We start from the raw sequence: 22,800 nt of genomic DNA, 5'->3' as shown, positions 1-22,800 counted from the left end.
TCTGATTTTTATCGTAAGCTAAGCTCCCGTAAAGAATAAGATTGAATGTTCCAACTTTTCTCCCAATCTCAAATGTTTTTGTGTATTAGCATTTTTTTCCAAGTCATTTACATTAAAAACAAGCACAGCAATAGAATGTTATCTGAACTCTTTGACAGTGTCGTAAAATCAAAACCTAGACCTCCAGTCGTAATCTTGAAATGCCCTTATGATGCCCAAAAAATGTTCTGAATATTCATTACAAATCTGTGGAGTGAGAAAGATGACCAAGACCTTGATGATCTCAGTTGGATTCCTGGTTTTGATAAAGTGATCATTTGAACCTCGTTTGTGTATAATAGTTTTTTTTCTTTACCAACTCCTTATTTAAGTATTAGAAATATTGTTTTATTACTCAACCAAACATTTTAATCTCAAAAATTGAAAAAATGATATCAAGGGGATAGATGATTCTTTTTAAAGGTCTTTATTTACATAAAAAATAGTCTGTAGCTACGCTTGTATTTACATAATTCTAAAAACGTTTTAAAACTGATGCCAGGACAGTACTAGGTGATTTAAATATTTACTACTTTGTAGAAAATATCATCTATTTTGTAGAGACTTCTTTCCCAGAGTTATTGTAGCCAAAAATAGCACAAAGATAATAAGTTCTTCTCCTTCGATGCCGCGTATCTATCGATATTTTTAGGGTATTCGAAGTTCTGAGCGCATGGCCATTCACCACTCCACGTAATATATTGCCTAATCACATCCTAATTGCAAACATTTCTAAATTTTTATAAACCTTGTTGCAACCACGTCTTATATCTAAACACAACTATGAATTTTGAGTATATTTTTGAATAACCTAGGTACATTTAACAATAACAAATGCTTACCTTTTTTTCTATTAAAAGTCCAGAAATACATTCTAAAATTTTTCAAATGAAAATATATCATTCTCTATAACAGAAATATAACATTTATGAATTTGTGTGTGTGTGCGTGTGAATATTTTTCAAATGAAAATATATCATTCTCTATAACAGAAATATAACATTTATGAAATTGTGTGTGTGTGCGTGTGTCTATATGTGTGTGTGAATATATATATATATATATATATATATATATATATATATATATATATATATATATATATATATATATATATATATGAATAAAAAGGAACATTTAGTAAATATATTATAAATTTTTTAGAATGTCTCAATACAAAGTTCATAGAGTGCAGTTTGTTGATTTTACACCCAAATCAATTAATTGTGCAGCTTTTGATAATGATAGTAAATTTCCTAAAGTAGCATTTTCAAGAGAAGATGGTTCAATTGAAATTAGAGACCCAGGTGCAGATTGGCTACTTATTTGCATTATTCCTGGACAAGAAGGTCGCACTGTTGAGCATTTAGTGTGGTGTGATGGTAGATTATTTTCTGGTGGTATGAATAGTGAAATTATTGAATGGAATCTTGAATTATTAAAACCTCTTTATCAACAAGATTCATATGGAGGGTCTGTATGGAGCTTAAAATTTAGCTATTCTAAAAAACTCTTAGCAGCAGGATGTGAAGATGGAAGCATTCGTTTATTTGATGTTTTTCGAGATAACATTATGTATGCAAAATGCCTAAATAAGCAAGAGCATCGCATTTTATCACTTTCATGGAGTCACGATGATCTAATGATAGTTGCTGGTGGATTTGATTGTAGGATGAGAGTTTATGATGTTAAAACCGGACGTGTTTCAATAACTATGACTACCGACAATCTTAAATCAGGCAATACGATGGTGTGGTCTGTAAACTTTCTAAAGGATTCTACAATTGTAATCGGTGATTCTCTAGGAAATACGCAGTTCTGGGATGGAATCACAGGCACATTACTGCAAACATTTAAATCTCATCTTGCTGATGTATTGGCAGTTGCAGTATCTCATGATGAGAAGATGGTTTTTACAACTGGTATTGATAGCAAGGTATGGATTTTATTTTTAATGTTAAAGTTCTATCTCTTTAAATTAAATTAATCAATTAGCCCACTTAAGATGTAGTGCCTTTTTTATTTCTGTATTAAATTCATTTAAATTGAATGAGGTCTGCTACTTACTTATTGTAAAAGATTTCTGTAGCATAAATTGCATGCACACACAAAAGAGATAATAAGTATGTATATTGTATAAGTTTAAGGTAAAAAGCTTAAGCATAATGAAAAATATCTAAAAATATTATCATTAAAAGGAATGTAAGCCAAGCCAGATTTAAAGATTTAAACCTTAAAAACTGTTCTTTTTAAAATTTGCTATATAAAAATATATAAATTTATTATATATAAATTTTTAATAAAGTTGCTGAACAGTCATTGTATAAAATTAAATTTATTGGTATTTGGCAAAGAATTAATTTTAAAATTTCTTGAGGAGAACATTTTAAGTTTTTAAAGCATAAGTTTACTGTTTAATTTGGTTGCCATTCAATTGAAATGTTGTTCTAATTCTGGTCAATACTTAAATTATACTGTTGTGATAAAGCTGGCATGATTTACTTAATAATTTTTTAGATTATATATACTTAAATATTTTGAATTATAAATTTAATTTTTTGGTTAGTATATTCAATTTGTTATATTTTCAATAAAATTGGTGGATAGCTTAAAGTGTAACATGTCCAGAAGTCTAGAATTTCTTCAAATTAAAGTTGGCTATTTGATATTTGATATTTAAAATTTGACTTTTCACTAATAAGTACACATTGAAAATGTGTTTTATGTACATGTATAATCTTATATGTATTATCTTGGTCTCTTATGTTATCTTGATATCAAAGAAGTATGAATAAAGCTTAATAATGAAAATGATATATATATATATATATATATATACTTTTAATTTCTCTAAAGTGATTTTAGTCTTACAAACTTGAATGATACATTCACATTATATATACATAATTATATATAAAGAGGTATTATTATACATTTCATTCGTATAAATTCAAAAACATTTATATTTAATTTGAATATTAATAAACATAAATTATTAGCAAATCAGGTATAACAGCTCAGTTTTTCTTTTTTGGGAAAAGGAACTAAAAATTTATAAAAGATAGCAGAATGAAAATGAAATTTATACAATGGTCTCTAACTAACTATTATGTCGAAAAGAAAATTTTCTCTTTTATTGCAGAATGTGAATTCTGCCTAAGTTGTGTGTCACAATAAATTTAAACTATTGCAATTTTTTGTATTAAATTTAATACTTTTATATTGTAGGTTGTACAATTTGTGTTACTACAAAATGAAAATAAAACATCCTGGTTTCAAACAAAGAGTGTGCGTGCAACTAATCATGATACCAGAAGTTTAGCAATTTGTGCAGAGCCGTACAATTGCTTGATCTCAGGTGGGATTGATCCAAGATTTGTTGTTTATCCTCTAAATGATTTTTCTTCACAAACGTTTGTGCGCTATTCATGCTTACCACCTTCAAATGTTTGCCAGTTAGCATCTAAAGGCAACCTTTTGTTATTTCGGGAACAACAGAAGTTGAATATATGGAAAATGAATCATGTTAATAATATCCAACCAAAAAAGCTTTTTGAGATTAAAGTAAGTGGTCGAGACCATTTAATAAGTGCAAGTATATCTTGCAATGGATCCTATGTTGCTTACTCTAGTATCAATAAAGCCCAGTTATTAGCTTTAAAAGTTGATTCTTCAGAAGGTCCATCTATTCAGAAAATTAACCTAAAGTTATCTCCTGCAACAGATATGTGCTTCTCTAATAATGAAAAATTACTTGTAACAGTCAGTAAGACCATTAATATTACCTACATTGATAGCTACAAAACTGAGTTGATGGAGCTAGATAGCAAGTTAGTCTTCCACCTTCCCTTCAGCCACATTGCAATAAGTCAAAATGATGAATACCTATGTATAGTTGATTCAAAATCCCAGTGCCTAATTTTATCATTAACAGAAAGAGAATATTTAACTTCTTTGCCAAATGTTTCTGGTCGTGTTTGTAGTTTAAAATTCCACCCAAAAACAAATAACTTATTTGTAAGCACAAGCAACAAGTTAATATATGAATTTGATATTCAACAAGATAAATTTATGCCGTGGTTTTTTGATTTCAACAAAAGTGGTTTACTTACAAAAATGGGATTTAAAAAAGATAAAATCTATAACATAACATTTAATCCTGAAAACATTGATCAAGTTTTCATCCAATCAAAAGAATTCTTTGGAAGACTTAATTATGGTGAAAATATACCTTTACCAGAGAGCGAAACATCACCAAAACCCAAGAAAAGAAAGTTGAAAAATGTATTTAAAACTTTACGTAGTTTTTCAAATATGATGTTTCTAGAATTTAATTCTGTAGGTGAGTTGATCATTGTTGAACGACCTATGGGTAGTATTCTTGAATCTTTGCCTGATCCTATGCATATAAAGAAGTTTGGCAGTTAAATTAATATTTTCAAGTTTTATGTTTTTTTAACTTGTAAAAAAAAGCATTTAAAAATGAAATATTTAATTTTTATGAAAACAACTTTTTCTTGTAGCTTTTTAGATGGAGTCTATTGATGGTTAGTGTAGTTTGTAACTGGAGTATACTTTAATTCTGCCACAATTTTTTTAAATACAAGTTTATTCTCAAAAAGAGCACTCTTTCTCCTTTGGAGCCATCTTTCATTTGGAGCAGGTCATCTTTCATTTGCTTTTATTTCTTGCACCATCAGTAACGTGTTTGCAAATCTATACTTAGCCCTTTTAGGACAGCGACAATGCTTTAAAGCATCATTGAAATTTTACATGATCTGATGTAAGTGAGTATGAATTTTTTTCTCATAGTCTAGATTGTGATGTTCCACTGTTTAATCTGGACTATTTTAAAAAATAAGACACTTTGAAAGATTTCTAATGATTAGTTTTTGATAAATCTGAGACGAATAAGTTATTTTTAAAAAATTTGTAATTTTTGCTCAAAATAAGCTGCTCCTAAAAAGGTTAATTAACAAAAGTTTTATTACTGTCAGATGTTCATAATATCTCAGTAGATTGTTTTCACATCTTGCTATCTTATCTGAGTACTTAGAGTAGAAAGATAGTGTTGACTTTCAAGTTATCATTAGTCAACACCATCCTTCTGTAATTTTGCTTCCAGTAATAAGGGCAGGAGGATGAGTTTTAGAGTTATTATCAGTCAACACTTACCTTTTGTTATTCAATTATTCTAATGACTTTCCAGCAACTGATTGTTTAAAATCCAGTTTTCGTGAGTATCCTGTGAAACTGTTGAAAGATATTTGTTGTCTACATGCTAGTGAAAAGCACTAGCATATAGACAAGTGATTTAAATACTATAATAAAAAATATCTCTGATAATCATTGAGATGCATGTATTCCACCAAATAAGTTATCTCTTTTTCTTGAAAACTTAAATCAGACTTTTCAAGAAACAAATAGAAAAAAAAAATTAATTACAATAATTTAAAAAACTATAAATATTTTTTTACTATTTAAACTACAGTTACTTATAATGCAGATAGTGAAAGTGAGATTGTTAAAAAGTTGTATGCTTGAAATTCAAATGTTTGTTAAAACACTGGAAAATGTTTATAGATGTAAACCTTTATAGATGTAATATTTTTGTTATAAAATACACCTTGAAAATAGGTTTCTTGTACATAGCTTAGATTAAATTTTGAAAAAAAACTAATAATGTGTTTTACAATATGATGAAATGGTTGATATCTACCAGGCTTCTTATTCCGCTGCTTGCTTTTGAAATATTGGATTTGGATATATTGTTACCATTTTCAACACCTAACAAGAATGGTAGTGCTACCAATCAAAAAAGTTTCTTTTCGAAAACTGCAAGAAATACTTCCTCTGATTTGCCTGTTATTTCATTTAAGTACAACGCCAATGGAAGCGATGTCTATGGTCATCGCACTGTTGTTCAGGATCCTTTAAACATGCTATCCATTGCACTTCCTAATGGTGGTTGTGAGAAGGATAGTCTCAGAACAGTCATGGAAATATCTCAGGAACATCAATGTGATATAGCTGTAAATGCTGGTTTGTTTTTTAGCGGAAAATGTATTGGGACTTTAATATCTGATAGGTATACTCATGTTGTATCAGGCGATTCTAAAATGGTGCAATTTGGAATAAAAGCTAATGGAAATACAGTGTTTGGTTACCATCTTGAAAATGATATTAAAAATCCATTCATTCATTTAGTTAGTGGGTTTGGTTGGTTAATAAGAGATGGGGAAATTTTTGTTAATCAAAGTTTCAATGAAGAGAAATGTGACATGAGTAACCTTAATAAATTATTTTATGAGAAATCTGCACGCACCCTTGTTGGTCATGATGTTAATGGCTGGATACATATAATTCAAATTGATGGGAAAACTGGACAATTTGGGTACATATTTAAGTTATTTTTACAGTCAACTATGTATTTTACTTATGAGTTATATACTTATTTTATATCATTATATTCAGTACGCTATTTATATACATCATATTATTTATCTTATAGTATTTTATATTATAATTTATATTATATTATTTAGACTATTTTTAAACGACAATAATTAAACATAAAATAATTGATAAATCTACTATTACAAAATGACAACATTGGCAAAAATGTAAAATCAAAACCTAACCAGAATTGTATGCCATACTTTTTATACCAACTATAAACTTTTTTATACCAACCATAAACTTTTATAGAACTACAAATAGGTTCTTTGTTTATTCTAAATAAAAGAATCTTTTATTTTCATTTAAATTTATTGAAATTTATCATTTAGAAAATTATTTTTTGGTTCTTCACTCAAAACTTGTTTTTTTTGAAAATCCTGTCTGAAAATCCTGTCTATTGGAGTGGTCCTTTTTTAATTATTATCATTCACACCTTCTAAATCTCATCACTTTTCATAACTCAAACAAAGAATCATTTTAATTGTTTTTCTTTTGATAAAATTGTAATATTACTTTACTTTTAGTAGTAATGGGAATTATTTTTACTTATGATAAAAAAAGATATCATAACATTCATATATTATTATAATCGTTTTCAATGTAATGATATTAAAAGACTTCATGATATAAAAATAATTGAAGCTCCACTTATTGAACTCAGGTGATGTCTGTAGAAAAATAGCGACATGATTTTTTAAAATTATGAACAAGCAAGAATTTTAAAACAAATAGCAATTTGTAATGTAATTTAAATCTTTTGCTTTTTAACAAAAGTTATTTTGAGAAAATAACTAAAAAATAGCACTAGATTTATTGACCAAGTTTTACTTTATCTGAAATTCTCTGTTTGTTTTCTCTTTTTGTCATTTTTTTGTTTACATAGTTGGTCTGCATTAAAAAAAAAAAAAAAAAAAAACATAATTTAGACTCATTAGATTTCAAATGATTAAAACATAATGTAAACTCATTATTTCTTAAATAATTTAAATTCTTTTTCTTTTGACTGGTGTTCTTTTGTAGAAATTCACTTCAGTTGTCACTAATAATAAAAAAAAAGTATTGACAAGCTTGATCATTTTCTTTAGCCTCATTTTTATCTTTTTATGAAATAACTTATTTCTTGCTTGCGAATTGTGAATAGAGGTAGGATATCAATATTTTTTTTCTTATTCAGACTTACTCTTCCTGAGGCAAGTGCATACTTGAAATCTCTTGGTATCGTTAACGGTATAAATTTAGATGGTGGTGGTTCATCCTCATTTGTGATCAATCAAGTTCTTGTAAATTATCCTTCAAATTTTTGGTAAATTACAAATTGTTTAAATTATTTTGTATTTTAATAACAAATGTTAGTTAATTTTACATATACATTTGTTACATATATGTAATTTTACATATAGCTATAAATAACCTGTGGTGTATTTATCTTTTTGGATATACTTATAGCACTTACATCATACAGGATTTTTGCAGTAATTTTCTTTTAATCATTTTTTCCTTATAAAGTGATTTTTAAATAAATTCAACTTCTAAAATAGGTTTTCTTATCTTTATTATTCTTAAGTTGTTAATGTCAATTTTTTTATTCTGTATTTGAAAGGAATTATTTTTTCCAGTATGGATGAGCGAGGACAAAAAGTATTGTGTGCAAGTAATGTCAGCAGTATACTCTGCGTTCGCAAACATGGTATTATTTTTTCTATTATAACTTTATTATTATTATTTTTTTCTTTAAAAATTGGTTTTACAAAAATCATTTTTCCACCGTTATTTATTATCATTTTTATATTTTTAATATTTTGATAAAATATATTTTTATTGAATATGATTGCAGTTTGCACCACTGATTGAATAAAAATATGTTTTTCTCAGGCTATTTTCACTCAATGGTACATTCATCACTGAATTTACTTTTCTGCTGCAGGTTTTCTTTCTTTAATTCATTTTTTAAATGTTGATTAGCACTTCATTTGAGCAAAATCTAGAAGGGTCTATCTATTTAAAATGTCGGTCTATTCTTTGTCATTCAATCTAAGGTTTGCATTTAGGAAGTTTGCTTTATTGTTAGTTTTAAAATCATATCTTTCTGAATCTATTTACAATTTTTAAAAAGAAAAAAATTGTTCTTTGGCTTTCATTCCAGGCACAGTAGTAATGCAATTATTGGGCTTTGTGTTCTACTTGGTGTATTCCTGATTGTAGCACTTTTATTGTGCAAAAATTTTATGCATTATCGATCCCGTTTCATTAACTTGACAAAACCAATTTTGAATGAAGAGAAACTTCAAGCCTACCTCAATAGAATAACTTCAAATGTTGGTAAAAATAACATTAGTTAAATAAAGAGAACTTTCAAGCCCGCAGTTCATTTCTTTAAATTGTCTGATAGATTGTAACACCTGAACTTGGATTACTTTTTGTTTTAGAATGTAAATAGGCTTTTTTATATTATTTTTGTAATGTAAGCTGGGCTTAATTTTTAGGTTAATAATTAGGTTGCATTTGGAGAAGCACATTTAACTATAAATGGTTTTATTAGTATTTATGAATTTGTATTTATAAAAAATAGATAATAATTTTATTGAATTATATTCAGTTTTATTAAATATTATTTTTAGTTAGTATTTTATTTAAAGTTAATTGTAACCACTGGTAACCACTTATTTTGGTGTTGTTTTTATTTTGTGGACTAGTTTTTTTTTAAAAATATTTTCAAAAAGAATGAAAATTATTCCTTAAATGGGTTTAATGATATTGTTAAACAATGTAAATATAAGGTTTTTTTTTTCAATTTCTCAGTCATGAGGTATTGGCACGCAAATGAAATGACTTGTTACATTTTATTATACATAATAAAATATATTTTCCAACTGTTTATAAACAAAAAAGTTCTTTTACATAAAAAAAGTAAAAAAGTTACAAATGGTTTACGTAACAAAAAAAATATGAGTAACAAACAAATGAACCTTGTCTGGTTTTTAATGAGTTGTTTAACATCTGGGGAGATTATTTCAGATAGTCTTATACCGTATTTAAGTGGTGGCCATACTGACCGTACTCGAAATCATCGCTATGTGAGAGATTGTCAGAGAAACAAGTATGGAAACTCTACCTATGAATTTATCAAACCAGTAGCAACAGAATCAACTTTTGAGACTAAGTATATTGCCTACTATCTTCAAACTTTAAAAAGATTAGAGTTTGGTCATCGAACAGTTATAAGAAACCCACTTAAAATGATATCTGTATTAGAACCTTTAAAAAGTGGGAGCTGTAAAACAAAAACATTAGCATATGTTCAGGAGTCTGCGAAGCAGCAGAACTGTCAAGTAGCTGTTAATGCAGGTTTCTTTAATCCAAATGAAGGGACTTCAGATTATGGCACATGTTTGGGAAACATAATTAGTAATGGACATCTAGTGCAAGACAATGGTGGGATACAAAATGCTCACTTTGGTATTCGCTCAGATGGAACTGTAGTTATTGGATATTTATCTGAAATGGAAGTGAAGAACAAACAAAATCCATTTGTTCAACTACTTAGTGGTGTTGGCTGGATTCTAAGGAATGGTGAAAGTTATCTGAATGAAAGCGAAATAGCAGAATGCAAAGATACTGAAACAACTGGCTCCTTAAAAAGTTTCTTTAGTGTTAAATCAGCCAGAACAATGATTGGTTATGATGCTAATGGTTATGTTCATATTGTACAGTTTGATGGGAAGACACATGATAGAGGGTTTGTTTCTACTTTCCTTATTAGTTTGACTACAAAATGAGGCAAATTTTGTTTGAATTTAAAAATTTTTTAATTAGATTGACATTATATGAAGCAGTTCATTACTTGAAAAGTATTGGTTTGACTAATGCTATTAATTTTGATGGTGGTGGTTCAGCTACATATGTTCAAGATTCAACTATCATTAACTACCCTTCAAATATATGGTAATTTAATTTTGTTTAAAAGAAGTTTAATTATGCATTTACATGATCACTATGTAAATATACATGCATGCACCCACATACATACTTAATGAATGAATTAAAGTGGCTCACTTGATTGATTATTTACTATAGTTATTATAATATATATAATTATTGATTATTTTCGACATTTAACATTTGAAAGTTATCCTAAATAATCAACTGAGTGACTTAAATCTATATTTTCTGTAAATAATGATTTTAATACAATCATGTAGTAAATATGTTAGTGTAATCAAAAGTGAGCATGATAATTTTTACATAATTTTTTTAATGAGCCTTCTTTTTGTAGGGTTTTGTGGAAGATGATTGAATGGATCCTTAATCCTTTTTTTTTTCTTTTTTAAAAACATTTAAATTTCTGCATCAAACAGATTTTTGGTACATGGCATTCTAAATAATTAATAATGGCATATCTGACATTAATAAAATAGACTAAATCAGAGTTCTCTTGAACTAACTTTTAAATTGACAAAAATCTACTTTTATTATCTTTGGCCACCAAAATATTTTTAAATCATGATTATATTTGCTATAACTAATATAAATATACTCCCAAAGTGTTTATAAATTAACTTAGAAATTAGACTAAAGTTTACCATATTGATATTTGGCAAGTTTTGGCACTCCCGATTCCACCATCCATTTCCATACAAATTTGATTGATTTAGGCCACGTTTTGTATTTATTACATTATAGATATTGAAGATATATTATAGATTATGACATATTATAGATATTGAAGACTAACAACTTCACTCAACAACTGAAAATTTGAATTTTGATGAAAGGATAAATTCCATAAGCACATTTTACTTTTAAAATACAAAAAAAGTAGTAAAAAAAAAAAAATCAGGTTGTTATAAAAATCATTTTCTAAAACTATTCTATGGAGTATTTTTTAGAAAAGTGGAAATATAGGTTCTAAGAAATATCAAGATTTTAATAAGAAGTATTTTAGGCTAACCTATAGAGTACTTCCAAAATTTATTTCAACTTTGGAGTTTTTGTTTTTAGAGTCATTTCATGTTACAAGATTTAAAAAGTTCCATGCTGTTTTATATGTTTATAAGTACTCTTGGTATACAATTACAGGGGGGAAAACAAGTTGCTTGAATTTGCTTGTATTGCAATGAGAGGTTTTTAGTTTTTAAATTCTAAACTTTTGGGAAAAACATTTTGAAGATTTTCATTATTTTGTTGTAATTTGTAATGAAGCTTGTTATAAAATTTGCAAAATTTAAAAATTGAAGGATTCAAAAACAAAGATGTATTTATGGTTTAGAATCAAATGTGCCTGAAGTAATTAAATCAATGCTACATATAGAATGTAAAGTAGAATTGTGTTTGATGGAAAGATACTGTATGCATTGACAAGAATTGAACAATAAAAAGTTGGCAGAGCTGAACCTGTTATAAAAAGAGGCTTTAGTTTTATACCTTTCACCACTTTTTAGTTGGATAAGACAGTTTCAATAATGTCCCCTCCCTCCCCCGTTCTCTCTCCTCTTCCCCCCAAAAAAGAAATTGAATAGGTTGCAACCTATTCAATTTCTTTTGCTTCTTAAGGTTAACACTGCTTTTTTGTCAAATTTTTGGTTTTAAAGTTCAACTATTACAGAAAATATAGGTTTTAAACTTCTTTTCAAATGATAATGAATGCAAAGAATTTTTATAAAACTTTATTACTATGTATTAGTATTGTTGTCAAAGTTTTGTTCTTAAAGTGTAATCAAGAGCCTTAGTTAAATTTTTAAAAGTTATGCTCTCAAAATATAGTTTTTTATTCTTTTGTAGATGTTGTAAGAGTTATTTATGTAATAAGATATTTTTAAGACCACAGGGGAAAAACCAAACATTCCCCCTTTTTTTTTCTCATATTAAATATTAATCTGACTATGCAAACAAATTGAAAAATCATCTCACCAGTCAGGAGCAGTTAAAAGTACTATATTCTATGAAACAGTAAGACTTTCAAACTTTAAAATTCCATATTTCTCAAAATTTGCATGTTACATGTCTATATTTCCCCTATGGTCTTCATTTGTAATTAACATTGTTTAAACCCAAAAGAAAACGTAAATTTTTTTTTTGTTTTTTTAAAAGATTTTTATTACAATGTTTTCTATTGTTAATAAAAATTTATGTCCTCATGATTTTTAAGTCCTCTGATAAAAAACAACCACATGTGCATACATATATATGCATAAACATGCATACATGCATACATGTATACATACATACATACATACATACATACATACATACATACATACATACATACATACATACATACATACATACATACATACATACATACATACATACATACATACATACATACATACATACATACATACATATATACATACATACATACATATATATACATATATATGTATATATATATATATCTGTATTGTATATATGCGCACGCATATACATATAATACTTAAATATGCATAAATCTACAACTATACATAAATGCTCAAACATTCCAGCACTTTAAACAAAGATGAGCTGTGTCCGAAACCTGTGAGTACAATCATTTGTGTCTACAATGATAAATCCCCTACGACAGGTACACTTTTGCCTCTTTCATTTTTAATCAAAAATTTTTATTTTTGAATTATTATTTTTCCTTTTTCTTTCATTTTTTCAGGTTCCATATCCTCGATAAGCTATTGTTGCAAGTATGTAGTACAAATGTTTATTCGTTATTTTATTTGCTAAGAATTTGACTGACAATTTTTTTCAACGTTTTTTTTCGACAATTTTATTGTTTGTTTTTTTTAGTCGTAACTATATCTTGGTGATCACTTTATCGTGTGTCATCGCTGTGTGTTTGTTAGCGATAGTCTTCTTGTGCAGTGTGTCATCAGCATATCGTCATCGCGTGAAAGATCTTACGAGTGGTCAAAGGGACGCGCTGAAAAATCTTTTAGATAGAAACGCTTATTCTTCTGATGCAGACAGTGAAAATGAAGGGTTGTAGTTTTTCCAAAAAAAAATTCTTTATAACTGGCAATTACAGTATGAAAGTAGAAGACATTCTTAAAAGAATGCAAATATCCCTTTAAACATAATAAACCTTATTATTATACTATTTGAAATATTTTGAGGTGGTTTTACACAATAACATATTTATTATTTTTTTTTATTAGAAATAATTTGCTTTTTGTTAGAAATAATTTGCTTCGTATGAAGCTTCAACATTGCCAATTTGTTTTTTAAGTTTCTTGTTGTGTTAATTGCTAATGAATCATCACAAGATTAACAACAACACCAATACATTAGAACTCGTCCGCACACAGTTGCCATTAAATACTTAATATTACTTCTCACATATTTGGCACATATTTGAAGTTTTATTGCTTTTTCATAACTATTTATATTTTAAATATTTAGATTTTCACAATTTTATACATTTGATGATTGTGTTTGTAAAAAGGTCTTTCTGCAGTTTATTATTATTACTATTATTGTTGTTATTATTTTCTATATGATCACTAAAGTTTTGAAAAAATTTTATACCATGCCTTTTCTGATTTATTTACCATGGGTTAACTCAGAGGAAATCTTCGACCTAAGCTTGCTGTCCCGTTTAAGGGTTTCTGTGTGAATTTGGAAATGGTTTTTTGATAGGATCCTAATAGTAAAATATCTTTTTTTTATTATTATTTTTGTTAGAAAGATTACCGTAAAAGATCATCGATCTTTACTGAAAATTAGTGTTGTAAAAATTCTCAAAAAAGCTTTACAATTTACTAAATCTAATTTTTATCTTTACTTCGTTTTTTTTTTTTTTTTTGAAACTTTGTCAATCTTTACTCTAATTTTTTCTCTCTTTGTTTAGAAATCATTTTTTATGGATACAGTAGAAACAATAAACTTTGATAAACTGCAGAAAGAATTCCAAAACGCAAAACTTGCTGAGGAAAGATATAAGCTTGAGAATGATGCAAAATTTCGTGCTGTGCATCAAAAAGTATCAACTTATGAGGAGTTTCGCGAAATTGTTGCGAGTTCCCATTTACAACCTCTGGAAAGACGTGATATCTATCACAGTGATAAAATAAATCAACCATGGAATTCCTTTTATTCTCCAAAGTTAGACCACGAAAGCCAGATGTTTGAACGCAAACGTACAGAATTACCTCATATCATTAACAATTGCGACCAATTCAATAAAGCTTGGAAATGCATAGAATGTCCTCGAACTAAGTGCGACTTTCTTATGAAAATGGAAGAGTCAAATTTAAAAAATATCTTTCGTTTCGACGTTCCTTCTAACGTGCTGGAGACATGCCTTGAACATTTCACTTATATGTTAACTAACGAAAATTGCTCGCTTATTTTAAGGGTGCTAACAACGTTTGCAGCCAGCCAGCGTTTTAATATAGCGCTGCGATTTCTGCAGAGTAGAGAGAAAGAGTTTCTTGTGAAGCTGTTTGTTAGTTTGGAAACTCATGGCCAGGATGTGAAGTCATTGAAAATTGCTTACGGTTTATGATTCAAGGCTAATTGTTCCATAGTAATATTTCCATGGTAACTTATTATATCAACAAAATTTAATAATTTTTTTCCGCTATTGAATTAGATTTAATTTATTTGGATTGTTCTAGTTGATCAAAATGTTTTAAATATTCGTTTAACTGTTTAAATTGTAAAATAAAAGTCAAATGGTAGCTTTTTGCTTCTCAAAAGAAATGAATCGTTGAGAGAAAATAATCGCTGTGATTACCAAATTTCTCACAATGGGTTGTTGAAAATGCTGTTCATTGCAATTCTTTTTATGGATTTAAACTTTGGAATCACTCTAAATATATATTCTGCAACCTCCATGAAGCGATGAATATGATGTAAGAATATTCGAAAAAACATTTAGATTTCTTTAATCGAAAATGAAAAATCTATGATCACCAATGTGTATGTGTGTGTTTTTATATATATAAACATTATGTATGTATGTATGTATGTATGTATGTATGTATGTATGTATGTATGTATGTATGTATGTATGTATGTATGTATGTATGTATGTATGTATGTATGTATGTATGTATGTATGTATGTATGTATGTATATGTATATGTATATGTATATATAGGGGAGAGTGGGGCACCATGAAACACTTTTGGCTTTTGTTTTGCAACTACATTTTTAAACACGTTTTTTTTTTGAGCGATTAGTGCAATTTTTAGATAAATATTTTTAGATAAATATTTTTAGATAAATATTTTTAGATAAATATTATACTTTCAAAATTAAATTTTTGAATCAACAAAATAAAAGAGGTCAAACTCGTAGAAACTTATTGAGTAAAATTCAAATTTTGTATCAAGGTAACCCACCCATGGGGTACCTTGATACAGTCTATGGGGCACCATGAAACAGGATAATAAAAAAATTATAAAATGTAGGAAAGCAACACAAAAAATTTATAGACTTTTTGTAAAGACTGGTTTATAATATTTTAAAATTAATAATAGGAATCATGTTCATCACTTAATAAATCACTTTCTAAATCTTTTTTTTTTTTTTCTTCTGATAAGATACTTGTTTCTTTATCTTACTTTTCTTTTAATTCGAGTACAGTTTTTGTTGGTCTAATCTGTTGCTATCATACTGCTAGCTTTCTCACGAGGTTTTATTTTATTTTTTCTTTCAGCGGCCTTTGGAAATCCTTTAAACTGAGAAGGGCTTGCAAAGTTAATAACTTCAGAATGATTGGCTTGTACTTGGCTCGGAAAAGGCTCTTGAAGCTTTTCTGGTGAGAGTAACAAATTATTAGTATTCAGAGTTTCTCCAGTATTTGCTTGATATGTACTTGGATTGTTTCTATCAGTAAGAACACTACATAAAAAATCTGCTTCTGAAAATACATTCTTGTCAAAAGGAAATATTCCACTTTTCCTTAATCCACTTTGAATGTTTGTAATAGTAAAAGGTTTTTCATATGCGATGTTAACACAAGATGCAATTTCGTAAATAGTGATTGGCACTCCAGGATGATTTAGAAGCCAAGATTTTACTGCGTCATTGTTATCAACTTTGAATGGAGCAAATACAGAGACATCTAAGGGCTGCATTTTGTGACTACTATGTGGTGGTATAGTAAGAATAATAACACCATTAATCTTTGCAAGATCAAGAGCTTTTACAGATAAGTGGCTCTCGTGATTATCAATTGTAAGTGGAGATGGATTTTCCATTGACGAGAATGTTTTTGATATAAAATGTTGAATTACTTCTATAAATAACTCTGTATTTATCCATCCAGTTGGATTTGCAAGACCAAGAGATCCAGATGGTGCATTATTAAGCATATGTTGCTTAAACTTTCTTTGTGGGAATATCATTGCAGGCGGTATATTAGCACCTGAGGCACTTATGAAATAACAACTTGTTCCACGCTCTCTACTTGTCACAGAGTTAACTCGCTTGATGCCTTTTTTAGTAATGATTTTATTACATCTTTGTACAGTGGTGGAAGCTGTTTCATCAAGATTCCAAATGCGAAATCCATCACCAAACTTTGCTTCTCTTAAATACAGTGCCTCTAAATTAGTAAAAAACTTTTGTACATTGTAATTATTGAAAGATGTCATTCTTGACAAAGAACATCCTTCTGGCATTCGAATGCTTAAGGAATTCCGCTTTAAAAAAAAAACAACTGCATTCATTCTATTCCAACTTTCTTCTCTTTAATCCAGTTATTGGGAACTTTTATATTATTTTTTATAGTCATATCAAAAGCAATAGATCTTAAATTTACAACAGACTGTCCATAACACATTTGAGAGCAGGTAACAATATACCGCTTCAAAAGATTTTCTTGCTCTCCAGTAAATACTCTTCTTGTAGAAAAATTGGGCTTCATAGTTATGATTTCTCCTTCTTTTATTCCTTTTTTTCTTTTAACATATTTGTATATATAAAAACACACATTAAGAATTTGCTTTTAGTTACAAACTTATGCAAGTTTCACTTACTAAGTAGGACAAAGTAGTACTTATTGGTGCAGAATACATAAGCATAAATTACCTGCAAAGGGTGCTGTGATTAAGATTCGTTTTTCCTGCAGCATTTCTTAATGAATACCCTCCTGTTAAAACTAAATCAACAGCTACCTCTATTGAATTACTCGAGAAGGTTCCTTTATTAGTTTTTCTTACATAGCTCCTCATTCTAATCTAAAAATATTAAAGCAATAACAAAGAGGCTTTACAATGTATAAAAATTCAATTCATGGTCATATCATGATTTGATACCACGCTGAGCTTTAATTTACATAAATAAATTTTATATAATAATAGAAATCAGTATAAAAACATAAATTAAATGAATGTTAATCCTTCAACAAAAAAGAGTTAATAAAGCAAACTTATGTCTATGTAAATTTTTGTAACTTATGTTTACAAGACAAAGTTAATTTTATAACTACATAAGTACATGTTTTTTTTTTTATAAGCATAACGCTTATAAGCATATAGAGGCTCAGATTTGGGAAAAAAATAAGCATATGTAAGCATATTCCTGAGCCTTGATAAACTATTTAAAAAATTAGAATTTTATTTAGTTAAAGATTTTAAATATATATATTTCTAAATTTAAACCAACAAAAATCGAAGTTTATGTTTTGCAATGCAATGACTTAATGAAGTAATGAAGTCATTGTATTGCAAAACCTAAACCTCAATACTTGAACATAAAAACATAAAGTTTAGAAGTCGCTCTGAAGTGTTTTATTTCTCTCTTTTTTTTTCTCTCTCTCTCGCTTTTAATGTGTAGTTTATTTAATACCTTATTTAAAATGTTTATTTTATTTTTAAGTTTTATTTTCAGATACTGATAAAATAATAATAATAATGTCAAAGATAATAAAGAGAAAGCAGCCTACATTGGCAGCGTTTGGTTTCACAAAAAATGTTATGCACAGAGGAGAAATGAGTGCAATCCGATTGCCGTTAGAAGCTGTTGAAACTAGTGTTGAATGCAAACATTGCAAAAAATTATTTAAAAGCCAACAAGGACTAGCTTTTCATGTTAAAGTTATTCACGGAATTAGCAAACAAGATTGTAAACATTCACAATCACAAGTTCTTCAAAGAAACGAAGAACTTATCACTCTAGCAGTGAAAGATGTGCTCAATAATATAGTCAACAAAGTTGTTAGTGAAATGAAAAAAAGTGAAGAGTCTCGCCAATTAGCTGGTAAGAAACGCCACCAATATACTGCTGCCTTTAAAGCAGAAGCAATTAACGCCTATGGTTATGAGGCAAATCAAGAAACTATAGCAGAGTCGTTTGGTGTAACACAAAGTCAGATTTCGCGATGGCTTAAAAAAAAAGAAACTATTATTAAAGATGCCGAATCATCCTATCGCAGATTGTTTCTGAAGGGAAGACGTTCCACAAAATATCTTGAACTGTACGAAGCTATTTACAATGAATTTTTACAAGCCAGATCGAAAGGTCATATTGTAAACTTTTCCTGGCTTTGGAGTAAAGCTAGAAATATACAATTAAAGATTGATCCAAACGTGGAAATAAAACTTCATGTTATAGTTCGATTTTTACAAAAAAAAGAGTTAAAAATGAGATCGAAACAAAGAAACAAAAGGAAACATAAGAAAGAAATGGAACCATTATTACAGAAATGGCATGCCACATTCAGAGAAAAGTGTATCAGAACAGGTTCTAAAGATCCAAGTTACGACAAAAAATGGGGACGGTACCAACCTGGACAAAGGCTCAATGTTGACCAGAGCCCACTTCCCTTTGTTGTTCATGGTAAGAAAACTTATAAGTATGTACCCAAGGGTCAAGGTGCAACACATAATACATGGATCTCACAACCCGGCTCAGGATTGGAAAAAAGGCAATGTTCCCTTCAAATTATGTTTCGCCCAGAAGGAGAGCAACCAAAGCTAGCCATCATTTTTAGAGGTCAAGGAAAACGCATTTCAAAAGACGAAAAGTTAGCATGGCACAAAGATATTCACGTTTACTTCCAGCAAAATGCTTGGTTAGACCAAAACGTCTGTAAGCACTGGTGTGATAAAACACTTCTTCCATTTGTAAAAGAACAAAAGCTTGATAAATTTGTTCTTTTGCTGGACAACTTGAAGGGACAGATGCAGGAGGATTTTAAAGATGCTGTGGCTGCTGCTAAAGGACTTCTCTGGTACGGTCTACCAAGTGCCACTGACCTTTGGCAACCAGTTGACGCAGGATATGCTGCCACTCTGAAAAGACTTATTGCCATTGAACATCAAAAATGGCTCGATAGAGATAATCATTCTGATAGATGGTTCAGTAATGAAATGCCCTACACTGCAAAAGAGAGACGAATTTTGATTACACATTGGGCAGGGGAAGCATGGAAAGCTTTAAACACTTCAAAGTATGACAAGCAAAGGAAGAAATGTTGGACGATGACTGGATGTTTAATGACTTCTGATGGCTCAGAAGATTCGCTAGTTAAACCAGAGGGCCTTGATTGTTATAAAGTTCCCCCACCATCCATCATTGATCCTGGAAGTGATCAACCCATAGGAAATCAGGGTGATATTCAACCAGTGGAGGTAGATGATGCTATAAATGAAAGTGCCAACGAAATTCTTCCAGATGACACCTTTATTGGTCCGGACGAGAAGGAATGCGAAGTTCATATCTTTGATTTTATTGATAACATTTGTATATAGTATATATGTTTTATTTTTTATAATCATACTATAACATTAATTCAGCTACATTAAAACCAAAGCAAATACAGAGCATAAGTCAACTTTTTATTTTTCTTATACCCATTAACCTTAAGTAACGCGTACACTTTAAGAAAGTATTGAAATAAGCATATTTTATTAGAAATATGCTTAAGCTTTAGCATATTTTTGAGCCTCTTTTAACTTTTTGCTTAAGCATACCCGAGCCTGTTTCAAAAATTTCATATGCTTATAAAAAAAAAAACATGTACGTGCATAAATTAATTTTATAACTACATAAGTACATCATCATGCTACGTGCATAAATTAATTTTATAACTACATAAGTACATCATCATGCTACGTGCATAAATTAATTTTATAACTACATAAGTACATCATCATGCTACGTGCATAAATTAATTTTATAACTACATAAGAACATCATCATGCTACGTGCATAAATTAATTCTATAACTACATAAGTACATCATCATGCTACGTGCATAAATTAATTCTATAACTACATAAGTACATCATCATGCTACGTGCATAAATTAATTTTATAACTACATAAGTACATCATCATGCTACGTGCATAAATTAATTCTATAACTACATAAGTACATCATTTATTGGTCCATCGATTTTTTACCGAGTTAGGTGAAACATTAAAGTATCTAAGTCGATATTTCCCGCCGGGAACTAATTAAAGTATGCTTGACCAGGCTTGGACTGGCTTGAAAAACCGGCCCGGGAAAATTGGTAACGGCGGCCCACTTCATTGTATGTTGCATAAATTTTGTATATAAATATATATATATATACACACACACACACACACACACACACACACATATGGCTATTTCCACGATGGAAATTTCGTGTTTAAAAATTTCTTTTTTCAAAAGATTTTTTTTCTTTAATTGCAGTTTAAACACCTTAAAATTATTGTTAAAATATATTTTGAGTAGAAAATATTTGAACCGAGTAGATAAATTTGATGAATGTTAGCAACTGTTTTTTCTTTTTATTATTCGAAAAAGTAAGTAAAGTTTGAGGGCGAGTTCTTGCAATATTTTAAACAAAACACATCCGTATTTTTGTTAGAAAGAATCTTTGAGATTATATATATGTCTTGAGTGAAAACACTTTTAGTCTTTAAAAATAATTCAAGTGTTTTTTTATCACATGCACATCTGTAAAAATTAGGTTGCGTCACTGAACTAAAAACTAAAAAAGTTTAATTATCACAATGAAATTAGGCTTTAAGGCGAGATTTTTTTAGAAATTATATATATTAATGTAAACTTTTCATCATTACTAAAAAAATTGGTCAAAAAACATATTAACTTATAGTAATAGTTTAAAAGCTGTTGCGTCACTGAGCCCATCAACGGGATAATTAGCGTTTTATAAAGTTATTGTTTATTATTATTTAAAATATAAAAAAAAGATTTAAACTTCCCAGCCTAAATATTGATAAAAACAAATATTTCTAAAACACTGCTATTAGTTGGAGTCTAGAAATAGTAGACACCATCGCTATTCAATATTGACTAGTATAGCAACTTTTTCATCGTTTGACTAGTCGATGCCAAGACATTAATTATTGCATCGTTATTAATTCTCGGAAGAAGGTCTTTTTCACAAGACATCAGCATGAATGACTGTAAACTTGACTGGCTCATCAAATTTCTTAATCTGTTCAAAATATATTTTAATTTCGAAAATGATCTTTCACAAGCAACTTGTGATGAGGATTATGTCAGCACAAAGTTTTAAGCCAGAAGCAAATTTGAATACGCAAGACTATGCAAGTTAAACTTCTGGAGGACAAAGTAACAACAAACAATACATTTTTTGCAAGATTTGCATTTATTTCTGTGGCTGTCACTGTTTCCCACTTCTGGGATTGTAAAGACAGTTTCAGATTCTTCGGATTTATATTGTTACATGTTGTCCGAGACAGAGTCAGATACTTCCGTGTCAAATACCAAATTACATTCATCTTCAAGAGTTATTTTGAAACTTTCCCATTTCCTTGCGAAGTCCGATAATTCCGTTTGAAGCTGATCTTTTGTTACACTAGCATCAAACTTTCTGAGTAACCCACTCAGATGCTGCAATCTGCCACTAGGCATTTTTTTTCAAAATTTTTGCAAAATTTCTTGGATTTAAACAAGATAAATCAGCATATAGACTACCATGCTGTGAGAATCTCTGTTTTAAACTACTGATTACTTGATTCATTACCATGTTGTGAACATTGATACGAAATTTATCTTTTGCACTTTCAAGTAGTTGATTTGCTCTAATTCTTTTCTCTTTCAAACCAGTCTGAACTTTAATTTACATTTTATTTGGAAAATAAAATGTAGCCTAACTAAAAATATAATACAATTTTTATGCCAACCGGCCCACCGGGAATCTCCCGGTATCCCGGCGGCCCAGTCCAAGCCTGCTAATGTATTATATATATTCGCTGTAATAGCTTTTACTTATTTTTGTTCTGTTTTTTTATTACTCAAGTGAAATAAATTTTCTCATTTTCTTTCGTTATATTTTCACCCCTTTAAGTATTTATCGTTTTAAGTATTTATCGTTTTGC

At 28.9% G+C, this 22,800-nt stretch overlaps 5 protein-coding genes across 9 annotated transcripts; all 5 read left to right on the top strand.

Annotated features, from left to right (window-relative positions):
• Positions 1-689: 689 nt before the first annotated feature.
• LOC149893436 (U3 small nucleolar RNA-associated protein 4 homolog) lies at positions 690-4,546 on the top strand. The gene is made up of 3 exons (XM_090066441.1): positions 690-854; positions 1,204-1,975; positions 3,268-4,546. The coding sequence occupies exons 2-3, from the start codon at positions 1,205-1,207 to the stop codon at positions 4,465-4,467; spliced, it is 1,971 nt and encodes a 656-aa protein (XP_089922567.1). The 5' UTR covers positions 690-854; position 1,204; the 3' UTR covers positions 4,468-4,546.
• A 1,109-nt stretch (positions 4,547-5,655) lies between these two features.
• LOC149893435 (N-acetylglucosamine-1-phosphodiester alpha-N-acetylglucosaminidase-like) lies at positions 5,656-9,007 on the top strand. The gene is made up of 5 exons (XM_090066451.1): positions 5,656-6,433; positions 7,673-7,801; positions 8,115-8,185; positions 8,371-8,422; positions 8,642-9,007. Exons 1-5 carry the CDS (start codon positions 5,736-5,738, stop codon positions 8,835-8,837), a joined length of 1,146 nt encoding a protein of 381 aa, XP_089922577.1. The 5' UTR covers positions 5,656-5,735; the 3' UTR covers positions 8,838-9,007.
• Positions 9,008-9,364: 357 nt separating this feature from the next.
• Positions 9,365-13,959, top strand: LOC145188010 (N-acetylglucosamine-1-phosphodiester alpha-N-acetylglucosaminidase-like). Of its 5 annotated transcripts, XM_090073578.1 has the most exons (5): positions 9,365-10,234; positions 10,312-10,440; positions 12,981-13,060; positions 13,142-13,172; positions 13,276-13,959. In XM_090073578.1, the coding sequence occupies exons 1-5, from the start codon at positions 9,444-9,446 to the stop codon at positions 13,472-13,474; spliced, it is 1,230 nt and encodes a 409-aa protein (XP_089929704.1). In that variant the 5' UTR covers positions 9,365-9,443; the 3' UTR covers positions 13,475-13,959. The 5 variants fall into 5 exon arrangements, 4 of the variants coding, with proteins under 4 accessions (XP_089929704.1, XP_089929712.1, XP_089929714.1 ...); XR_016447816.1 differs by lacking the exons at positions 12,981-13,060; positions 13,142-13,172; positions 13,276-13,959 and adding exons at positions 11,497-11,618; positions 11,765-11,983; XM_090073586.1 differs by lacking the exon at positions 12,981-13,060.
• Positions 13,960-14,319: 360 nt separating this feature from the next.
• On the top strand, positions 14,320-17,172 carry LOC145187560 (dynein axonemal assembly factor 19-like). The gene is made up of 2 exons (XM_090076746.1): positions 14,320-15,341; positions 16,151-17,172. The coding sequence occupies exon 1, from the start codon at positions 14,348-14,350 to the stop codon at positions 14,990-14,992; it is 645 nt and encodes a 214-aa protein (XP_089932872.1). The 5' UTR covers positions 14,320-14,347; the 3' UTR covers positions 14,993-15,341; positions 16,151-17,172.
• Positions 17,173-18,145: 973 nt separating this feature from the next.
• LOC149893434 (uncharacterized) lies at positions 18,146-20,272 on the top strand. The gene has a single exon (XM_090093809.1). It carries the CDS (start codon positions 18,351-18,353, stop codon positions 20,187-20,189), a length of 1,839 nt encoding a protein of 612 aa, XP_089949935.1. The 5' UTR covers positions 18,146-18,350; the 3' UTR covers positions 20,190-20,272.
• Positions 20,273-22,800: the final 2,528 nt, after the last annotated feature.

This window comes from Hydra viridissima, unplaced genomic scaffold (genome assembly GCF_058129835.1).
Source record: "Hydra viridissima isolate aposymbiotic clone 2 unplaced genomic scaffold, HvirCarnegie_v1 scaffold_1, whole genome shotgun sequence".
In the NCBI taxonomy this organism is placed as follows: Eukaryota; Metazoa; Cnidaria; class Hydrozoa; order Anthoathecata; family Hydridae; genus Hydra; species Hydra viridissima.
Note: the sequence above shows the minus strand (reverse complement) of the source record. Positions and strands in the feature narration are given on the sequence as shown.